The 10,708-nt window shown below is 29.9% G+C and overlaps 1 protein-coding gene and 1 non-coding gene across 5 annotated transcripts; both read left to right on the top strand.

Moving 5' to 3' along the window:
* The first annotated feature begins 939 nt into the window (after nucleotides 1-939).
* LOC131637224 (uncharacterized) lies at nucleotides 940-3,185 on the top strand. 4 transcript variants are annotated; one of them, XR_009294291.1, is made up of 4 exons: nucleotides 940-1,077; nucleotides 1,186-1,290; nucleotides 1,526-2,104; nucleotides 2,835-3,185. XR_009294291.1 is itself a non-coding variant. In XM_058907811.1 (4 exons), the coding sequence occupies exons 1-4, from the start codon at nucleotides 1,069-1,071 to the stop codon at nucleotides 1,645-1,647; spliced, it is 288 nt and encodes a 95-aa protein (XP_058763794.1). In that variant the 5' UTR covers nucleotides 940-1,068; the 3' UTR covers nucleotides 1,648-3,185. The 4 variants fall into 4 exon arrangements, 2 of the variants coding, with proteins under 2 accessions (XP_058763794.1, XP_058763795.1); XR_009294292.1 differs by having other exon boundaries at nucleotides 1,526-1,651; nucleotides 1,842-3,185; XM_058907811.1 differs by adding an exon at nucleotides 1,389-1,440 and having other exon boundaries at nucleotides 1,526-3,185.
* On the top strand, nucleotides 3,083-3,170 carry LOC131637227 (small nucleolar RNA R16). The gene has a single exon (XR_009294294.1). It is a non-coding gene; the product is annotated as a small nucleolar RNA R16 (small nucleolar RNA).
* Nucleotides 3,186-10,708: the final 7,523 nt, after the last annotated feature.

Consider the following 10,708-nt stretch of genomic DNA (forward strand, 5'->3'; position numbering starts at 1 on the left):
TATAAAAAAATTTTAATCATTATATTTTCTATTTTATAATTATATTTATGGTGTTTTTATATTTAGTTTAATTTTAATTTTTAATCTTAATTTTTTCAATGTTATTAATTATTTTTATAATATGTTTTAGTTAATTTTTAATAAAATAAATAAATGGTATGCAAATTTTAAATTATATATATAATTCTTGAACTTATATTTTAATAATAGGTATGATAGTTTTTAAAAAATAAAATTAAAAAAGTATTAAAAAAATAATAGGTATGAAAGTTTTTAAAAAATGTTTATGACGTATTTTAATTAAGTTTTAATTTTAATCTTAGTTTTTAATAAAACAAATGGTATGCAAATTTTGATATATATATTTATTTAATTCTTCAATTTATATTTTAATAATAGTATGAAATTTTGAAAAATAAAATAAATGGTACCTTAAATTGTGATAAATTTGTATTAAGAAATTATCATATATTTTCACGAATGTTATGTAAATTTTCTTATGAATTATTCACAAATTTTTAAAATTTAGATACGTTTGTAAAACTGCTATTGGTTAAGTATGTTTTATACCTTGATAATCCTTGTTTATAAAATTTCTCATCTGAAAATAATTTTATAAAATATTTTTTTGTAATATTTTTAATAAATTTAAATAGAGAAAAGGGGTGATGCACTGACAGTGTAAAATAGTTTTACACTGTTAACCAATCACAACCATGTATCCAATTCCATCACACTTTTATCTTTAAAATTTTTTAATGACATGGCAAATTGCTTGTTTTCTATTGGATGACAGTGTAAAACTGTTTTACACTGTCAGTGCATATCCATTAAACCCATTTAAATATTTCTAAAAATAATAATATCTTTTATAAATTTTATCAAAAAATATTTCCTCTTATTAGACTCACATTACAAGGACCAAAACTGATATTGCCTCTTATAATCATAAATATAATAAATATAATATAATAAATTCCAATATTCCACACTTCTCATTCTCTGCTTCAAAACTTGTTCGATTTTGCAGTACTCACTCTCCAATTATGGCCAAAGGCGTGATATCTGATGACGAAGGTGAACCCTAGAAATCCTCTATTTCATTCGTAGCTTATTGTTTTCCTCTTCTAAGTGCTTCTTGGTTCTAATCGGAACCCTAACTTTTTCGGTTGTTCTATGATGCAGATGAGGTTGAGGTTGAGATGGACGAGAGAGAGCCTGTTGATGGTGAAGAATTGGAAGAAGGAGGTCGAGATATGGACGAGGACGATGTGGATGAAGAAGAAGAGGGTATGAACTTTGATTGTTCTGAAGTGTTTTTGCTGTTTACAATTTCTATTGAGTTTTTTCTTACTTTTTGTTCTCACTGGCTGCGGATAATTTTTTAGAATACTGGGGATTTCAAATTAGGGTTTTCCCTTGCGGCATTGTTTGATTTTGGTATGAAATATGACTTATGTTAAGTGCTTGAAAGTTGTTTTTTATTAGATTGATGATGCAATGAATTGTATACTGTAAATTTCAGGAAGGTGGAAGCAAAGTGAGATTTCCATGAGGCGAGTCTTACACCCATCTTGTAGTATACTTGTGTTACTGCACCATGAGCCTGAATCTCATTTCCTATTAGGGACACATCAACGACATTAATTAGGTATTGTTAGTTAAAGTTGAAAATTACTCTTCTAATTAGGTATTGTTCTATTTTTGTAAATTTTAAAAATATATAGTTATATATAATATAATTTGGTCTATTTTAAAATCATGCTATCCTCATTGGGATTTTCTTCTATCTGGTTGCATCTTGGGATTTTCCTACTGTTGTAACACTGATTCATTTCCAGCCAAAGAGTTTTACCATGGTGTTATAGTATGACATTTTGGGTTCCTTGTTTGGACTACCAAAATTGAGCTTAGAGATAAAAAATCTGAGACGAGTTCTCCAAGTTAGAATAGCAATTGAGGATTATTCTGCACCTACAACTGAAAGTAAGGCAGCACAGGCTATGAGCATGCATCTGTATTTCCCGTGTGGGATCATTAGAGGAGCTCTTTCCAATTTGGGAATTCCATGTGCAGTTTCTACTGACATATCAAGCTCCAGCATGTAAGTATCTCCCTCCTCCCTCTCTCTTTTAGACACATGCGGAGATAAGAAAGGTTACTTAAGGGTAGATAAAAGTTCTGTTCCATTTGTCATGTTTTCCGGATGCATAATTGCATGTGAATAATTCGATATGTTTGGAAAACTTTAAATAGGTTCTAGACTAGTTCACAGTCAATGGCCTACAGTGAGAAGTTCAGTTCCGTTCGATTTGTGATACAGTTTTTTAAAGTTCTGTTGTTCGATTTGTGATGCATAATTTTTTCTTAACTTGCTCAATAAGGTAGTAGAAGTCTTTCGAGTTTCTCTCGGACCTAGGTACCTTCACTCTGTATAGTTCTTCTTTGGTCTCTAGTTATACTACAGTATAGATGCAATTTTTGTGTTGGGGCAGTTTAGCTAGCATGGATATTCCTGATGTCCAAGTAGGTGTGGAGAGTAGGCTATGGTTGTTGAAATAATTATATATTTAAATATAACTGGCATATTTTCGTTTGAGACAATTTGTAAGTTTGTTTTCAGAATAATTGAAGGATATTCTTTATGAGTATAGAAGGTTGTGCTTTCTTTATCTATCTATATACATCCTTGCACGATCTAAAAGTGAGTATCGTTTGAATGTAGAGATAATTGGCTATTTTTGTTAAAGTGCAAGTTACTTCTATCTATAGACTCAATATTAAGATTTGAGAACAACCAGATGGGTTATATTGGCTAGCTTTACATTATGCAGGTTGCACCATGAAGTTGTTAAAGATGATCTAATTTGGTTCATGTCAAGACTACGAATGTAGCTGAGAGCTTACTTGACCTAGAGGTTCACTCTTAAACCAAATTTAAGATATTGGGTGACTTCCTTGAATAAACGGGCAACATTTTTGCGGAGAAACAAATTTACCGCTTAACTAGGTTTTACCCATATTGTTTATTTTGACAAATATTAGCGCACTTTTGTATTTAAATCAATTTTGTTTTAGAAGCGTTTGCAAATGATGTTAAAAGTTACTTATGCTTAACACTGATTTAATTCTGTGAGGATAAAATACTCCGCTTATTATCTGATGCAACCCATATGTTACCTTTACTAGTATTTTGATTTCTATTTCAATTTTGTATGAATAGTCTCTTTTGTGAGTGATTTAATCAATGATTTCTATTTCATGTATTTCATTGGTTTATAATTTCCACTCAAGATCAGACTGATTATTGTTTATTTATAATTTAACCATAGCTTACTTATCATAATTAGAATTGGTCCCTATTTGTACCAATGCTCATCCATTACATGTTAATAACTGGCACATGATTTGGTTTGTTGAAGAAAACCACTCATGCATAACCATTACATATGTTAATAATTGGCACATGATTGGTTTGTTGAAGAAAACCACTCATGCATAACTGGTGCTTATATTTGTTTATCTTGTTTGTTTAGTATTAGTAGAAGCAATGCATATGTAGTTGAAGTGAGCCATTATATGCATGTATAATTATTGCATAGGAAAAATACTCTGTCTCAATTTAAAAACAAATATAATTTTTTTTAGGGTTAATGAACTTTTTGGTCCCTCTAAATATTGTAGATTTTGTTTTTAGTCCCTTCAAAATTTTCCTTTAAGTCGTCCCTTCAAAAATTTTCGTCTAAACTATTGGTCCCTAACGTCAAATTTGCTAGAGATTAGCTACGACTTTAGCCACTGATTAGCTACGAAATTTGACGTTAGGGACCAATAGTTCGGAAGAAAAATTTTGAAGGGACGATTTCTTAAAGGAAAATTTTGGAGGGACTAAAAACGAAATCTGCAATATTTAAAGGGACGAAAAAGTTCATTAACCCTTTTTTTTATTACTAAATACTCTTCCTGCGGATTTACCTGCGGTTTTTTCTGCGGATTTACCTGCGGATTTTTTCTGCGGATTTACCTGCGGATTTTTCCTGCGGATTTACCTGCGGATCTTCATGCCGAAAATATTACCCACGAAGGTTTTACCTGGGAACCAAAATCCGCAGGAAAAACCGCAGGAAACACGTTTCCTGCGGAATTTTAACTAAAATCCGCAGGAAAACAGAGTATTTCTAGTAGTGTATGGTTATAAGTTTATGTGAAAATTTAGATCGATACAATTTTTTAAATGTGATTTTAACTTTTTTTTTCCAATAAAAATATGACAAATGTAAAAGAGGAAGAAGAGGGGAAATTGAGGAAGAAGACACGGTAAACAGATAGAGAAAGAGAAAAAAGAGACACAAAAGTGGAAATAGAAAAAGGGCGAGAGAGAAAGTTGCTTTTGAAATTTGAATTAAAGTGAACATTGAAATGAGAGATAATAGGAAAATATCATTTAAATTGGACCAAGTGACATCATGAACTCATTCCAACCTAATGATCAAAGACAAAAAAACAACAACTTTGTAATTGATATAGAACTAAATGACATAATTAGTTGCAAAAAGTAATTTTAGGACCAAAATTGCCCTCATTTTGGAGAGGTGGCAAAATTATAAGGAAGGGCAATTGCGAGTTTTCCAGAAATATAACTTTTCTTATATGGTATATTTCATTTTTCTATTTTAAAAATATTAAATGTTATATTCAATTAAAAATAAATTATAAAACATTATATAAAAAGTGTTTTTATATAAAAAATAAAATATAGACAATGTTATAATACGATGGAGGAATGAGATCAAGTGACATCAGAACAAACCAACTGACATTTTAGCTTTATTTTCTGCATTTATACAGTTGTAGAGTACGTAGGAAAAACAAGTTAATACATATGTAAGTACAATTTTTAGAATCAGATGAAAGTGCAATTTTTGTAATAAGTTGAAAAGAGAATTGATAAATTATACAGTGATAAGTGTGATGATGGTAGGTGGTTCATTAACGTTTTTTGTTTGTAATTGTTTTGGTTTTAATAAGTTTTCTTTTTCATTTTTTTTCCTTATGTTGTTTTGGTCTTATGTTTTTTTTCGAGAAATTTTCGAGAAATGATTGGAGAGAAAATGAGGATAAACCAAACCAACTGACATTTAATATGACATCTTTTTTTTGTGTAAGCAAGATATATTAATAAACGGAGAACTAAGGGTTCTCCAACCTGATTACACGAAGAAAACGGGGATTACCCGACAAAAAGAGAATTACAAACCAATTACGGCTACGACAAAAAATGCACGGGATCCTTACAAAACTCGTAGAAAGAGTAATTGGGGTGTGTAATTTTCCCGCAAAAAGACCACCTCCAGACCAAATGCTTAATATTCCACACGGTATTATTCACATTCCAAGCTTCCTTCCGAAAACAAGCTTCATTCCTCACCAACCAAATAGTCCAAGTAGTGGCAAGCCAAACCACTCCCAACTTCCTAACTTTAACTTTTTTACTACCGAAAAACAAGTGCCAATCCATAAAATTCGACAAACACTCGACATCTATATTATCCCCTTTACCAACCCAATTAGCTATCTCACTCCAAATATTTTTCACCACCAAACAACCCAATTAGCTATCTTAATTTGATTTGGATTTCAACGTTACAAATGATTTCAAATTTTCGTCTTCCAACTTTATTGTTGAACGGTTCTTTTAGTTTTCTACATTAAAAATAATTCCACTTTTATAAGTCCCGTCTTTTCAACTTTAATGTCGAACGGTTCTTTTGGAATTGCAGTGATAATTGCAGTGATTAAGAGGAAAAAGAATAACAGTAAAACAAGAATAAATTTGATCAATTTTGATTTGTCCAACTTTACTGTCCTACTTTTCTAATGAATTTTGATTTGTTAGCATTATTTCTATATACGTTATAAAACACAAAGAGAGCATGATCTCAATTTGATCATTAATAAATTATATATTTAATTAAATTTAATCATATATTTAGTTAATAAATTTGTTAGTTATTAATTTTATAAAATTTTCTAATATCTACAGTTTTTTTTTTAAATAACCATATTAGTTATAAAATAAAAAATAACCATATTAGTTATAAAAAATTAGTTACAATCAATTAAATTAATTATCGTGAATATTACTCTAAATTTATATTTATATTTTTTAATATTTATTTTTTTATTTATTTAAAATATATACAATTTCACGTTCTCCGTATTCCAAATTGCAAACCGTTTCTATACCCATTATTCTTGCAACCATCCAATTCTTCATGCCTCTAATATTTATAACCCTTCATACGTATTTATAACCCTTCATACGTGTTTTTCTATATCATCTTCTTCGCACAAAATACTCAAACATGGCCAAAACTGTGGAGAAAATTAGGTATAATTTTTTTAATTAGATAAAAGTTCAATTTTTCTAGTCAGATAAAAGGAGAATAGATAAATTATACACTGATAAATGTGATGATGGTATTTTTTTTGTTATTGTTTTGATTTTTATTAGTTTTTTTTCTTCTATTCTATTATTTTGGTTTTTGTTTAGATACGATGGAGAATGAGATCAAAGTGACATCAGAAAAAACCAAGTGACATCTTAGCTTGATTTTCAACATTTATGTACTTTGCTAGGGTTTTCAACGAAACTCATCTAAACAAGGGAAAAACTGAGGATATGTAGGCAATAGAAGTTAATACAGATGTAAAAGAAAAAGAGTTCTATATCATTTTTGTTTATCTATTTTTTAATAGAATTTAAAGGAGGAAAAAGAATAAGAGTAAGACAAAAATAAATAAAATTTAATCCGTTATATCACATTATATTTAATGAATTTTGATTTATTTTATTATTTTTATATATGTTAAAAATCACAAAAAAAAAAAACATAATCATAGTTTGATCATTAATAAATTATATTATTTGTTAATTTCAATCATATATTTAGTTAACAAATTTGTTAGCTATTAATTTTATAAAATTTTCAAATTTCTACCGTATATTTCATTTTTCAATTTTAAAAATATTAAATGTTACACTCAATTAAAAATAAATTATAAAACATTATATAAAAAGTGTTTTTATATATAAAAAATAAATATATACAATGTTATTTTTATAAAAGGGGAACAAATGTTTTTATAAATAATAAGTGATCCAGATATTATTTATATACAAAAATATTTATAGGTACGGGTTATGTCATTCCGCTAACATTTCACCTTCTATGTGTTGCGTACTTATACACTCTAATTTCTTTTTAAAAATAACTATATTTGTTATAAAACAAAAAATAACCATATTAGTTATAAAATAATTAGTTACAATCAATTAAATTAATTATCATAAATATTACTCTAATTTTTAATTTATGTTTTTAAATATTTATTTTATCATATTATTTAAACTATATAAATGCACAGTCTGCCACATCAGCATGGTGTGCCCACAAAATTTCACGTGGCCATGTTAAACATTCAATTACTTTTGCAAAATCCCAAATAATTATTTTATTCTCCATTTTATTCTTTTTGTCTTGACAGTTTCAACGTTTTGTTTCCACAAATATTAGTTACCTGGTTTCAATCGTCAGTTACAATTTCACGTCCTCCATATACCAAATGCAAACCGTTTATGCACCCATTAATCTTTCAACCATCCAATTTATCATGCTTCTAATATTATAACCCTTCAAAAGTGTTTCTCTATATCAGCTTCTTCGCACAAAATACTCAAATATGGCCAAACTTATGGAGAAAATTAGGCATAATTTTTGTAATCAGATAAAAGGAGAATAGATAAATTATACATTGATAAATGTGATGATGGTAAGTTTGTTTGTTATTGTTTTGATTTTGGTGAGTTCTTTTTCTTCTATTCTATTATTTTGGTCTTATGTTGTTTAGATACAATGGAGGGATGAGATCAATCGACATTAGAACAAAGCAACAGACATCTGAGTTTGATTTTCTACATATATGTACTTTGCTAGGGTTTTCAAGAAAACTTATTTGAACAAGGGATAAATTTCCATCAGGGTTTCCAAATCTTTTTCTTTCATTTAATTTCTGCCATTTTTGTAAGTACAAATGTAGAGTACGTAGGAAATAGAAGTTAATACAAATATAAGTACAATTTTTGTAATCAGGTGAAAGTGAAATTGTTTTATTAAGATGAAAAGAGAATAGATAAATTATACAGTGATAAGTGTGATGATGGTAGGTGGTTCATTTATGTGGTTTGTTTGTTATTGTTTTGGTTTTAATGAGTTTTCTTTTTCATTTTTTTTATGTAGTTTTGGTCTTAATTTTATAGAGAAATGAGATCAAGCTACATTGAGTTATTAAATGAATGAATGTTTTGTCTCTATATTAATTCTGTATGTTTATGCATCTTTTTGATTATTGACAAAAAGGGGGAGAACGTAGAATATTTTGAATTTATAGCAGTTTACCTGGACTAATGCCTCAAACATTTTTTATTTAATATATTTGTTAAATCATTTATTAAGAATAGGAAACTTCTGGATAAGAACACTTATAAGCTTTATCCGAACTTCTGATTCAAGGACACATGATCAAGGAAGTATTCAAATTTAAATCTTCTGATTATTAAACTTAGGGGGAGTTTCTAACTCAGAGGGAGTTTCTGATATCTCTTAAGTTAATTATTTATTCAAAATATATGAGTTTTTGTCATCATCAAAAAGAGGGAGATTGTTAGAACAAAGTTTGGTTCTACATCTTTGAAATAGTTTTAATGATAACAAACACATCACTTTAATAAGAACATGTATGCTCCCTAATCGGTTATTTATGTTTCAGAAGTTCTGAAGCAGAAAATAATGAATTTTCATAAGCAGAAGGCTGCATTGAGGGAAGCTTATAAGAAGAAGATAGTCTGAACATTAGTCTCTCAGTATCAGAAAACTTCGTCGAGAGAGAGGTTTACAAGAATAAGAAGATCTAATATCTGAAGGAAGTTTATGAGAACACGAAGTTCTGATGACTTTGAAGGAAGTCCGCAAGAACAAGAAGTATTTGCTACTTGATCTCCATTCTAAGAAGACCATGTTTTGAAATCCACTACAACAAGCTCTCCAGGAACAAAGTAGTAAGGATGTTGATTGCTTACTTTTTAACCGTGATTTCTCAAAAGCAGAAGTTCTGATAATGCTCTGATATCGAAACGCTTCTTGCACCAATGCTGACATAATTCTCTGATACTCTTTTCCGTTATGAAGTATTAAATTCAAGATCGTCTCTTAACAGCTGAATCATCAATTCTCTGGACATAATCTCTATATTTGGAAAGGTCTTAAATCATATTATTTCAACATTCCAAAATTGAAAAGTGTGTCTCTCAAACTGTTCAAAAGCTTCACTATATATTGAAGACACCACTGAAGTTAAAGACAAGAATTCTTACGAACAAACCATTACGAAAAGCTCTCAATTTACTATTCATTCTTTTATTGTTTTTGTGCATTGCTCTTAAACATTGTGTATACATCACAATTGTGATACAGCTTATTAGAAGCACTTTTGTAAACACATAAGATTAACTTTTGCTGTTATTGTTCCTTGAGAAACCGGGTTGTGGTTTATCTCAAGAAGACTTTGATGGTTGTCATTGTGAACGTTGTTGTAATCAAGTTTGATTTAGTGGATTAAGTCCTCGTAAGAGAGAGGCAAAATCACCTTGGCGGGTGGACTGAAGTAGTTTGAGTTCAAACGAATCAGGATAACCTAACGTGTCATAAGTTTTTATTTTATCAAAAACCTAATCCAACCCCTCTTATTGTGTTTTTCGAATCTTCAAGGATAACTTGACGGTTGATACATCACCTATGCGAATTGAGGACCGAGAAGTTAAGAAACTTCTTGGTAAGAAGATCGGTTTGGTAAAAGTGATTTGGGGAGGACCGGGTGATGGCAATGTGATGTGGGAACTCGAGATTAAGATGAAGGAATCATATCCGGAGTTGTTCACTTGAGGTAATTTTTTAGGACGAAAAAATTTTAAGTGGGCGAGAGTTGTAACATCCCGATTTTTCTATTTTATTTATGTAGATAGCTATCTTATTATTAGTATAATTATTTAATTATTACTTGGTGTGATGATTATTTATTTGTGTGACATAATGCTAATTGGGTTATTAGAATTACTGATAGAATAATGAGATAATAACTATCGGGCCTAATTAATTGAAATAGAATTAATAAGAGAGTGGGTAGCTAAGCCCATTAGATTAAAGAAAGATAGTAAGAGGGATTAGGTTAGTTCTCACAACTTTCACTCTTGAGAGAAGAGAAAGAGAAAAGAGGCCAAACCTAGAAGAAGAAGGAGAATCTACAAGTGTAACGCCCCATACTGCTTTCGGGATGATCAACTGACTCCATAAACTAACACGAGTCTTTTCAGCATGCTTTAACCTCACTCGCACGCTTTCCAAGAAACTTCCTAGAAGGCCACCCATCCTTAAATTTCTCCAAGTCAAGCACGTTTAACTATGGAGTTCTTATGGAACGGGCTACAGAAAAGAAGATGCATCTTGTTGGTATAGGTAGTACCTATTAAACTTTATATGCACTCCTTCAACCCTGCAGTCCCATACCTGCACGGCCTCAGGATCCCTCTCATTCCGATGTGGCGACCACTCCACGCCATCTCCGGCCACGAGTGTTACATGCGGTGCAACCA

Source organism: Vicia villosa, unplaced genomic scaffold (genome assembly GCF_029867415.1).
Source record: "Vicia villosa cultivar HV-30 ecotype Madison, WI unplaced genomic scaffold, Vvil1.0 ctg.001948F_1_1, whole genome shotgun sequence".
Taxonomy (NCBI): domain Eukaryota; kingdom Viridiplantae; phylum Streptophyta; class Magnoliopsida; order Fabales; family Fabaceae; genus Vicia; species Vicia villosa.

Coding starts and splice junctions, on each gene's coding strand:
- LOC131637224 (XM_058907811.1), top strand. Junction 1,291..1,388: donor TGTGGATGAAGAAGAAGAGG/GTATGAACTTTG, acceptor ATAATTTTTTAG/AATACTGGGGATTTCAAATT. Junction 1,441..1,525: donor TGCGGCATTGTTTGATTTTG/GTATGAAATATG, acceptor TGTAAATTTCAG/GAAGGTGGAAGCAAAGTGAG.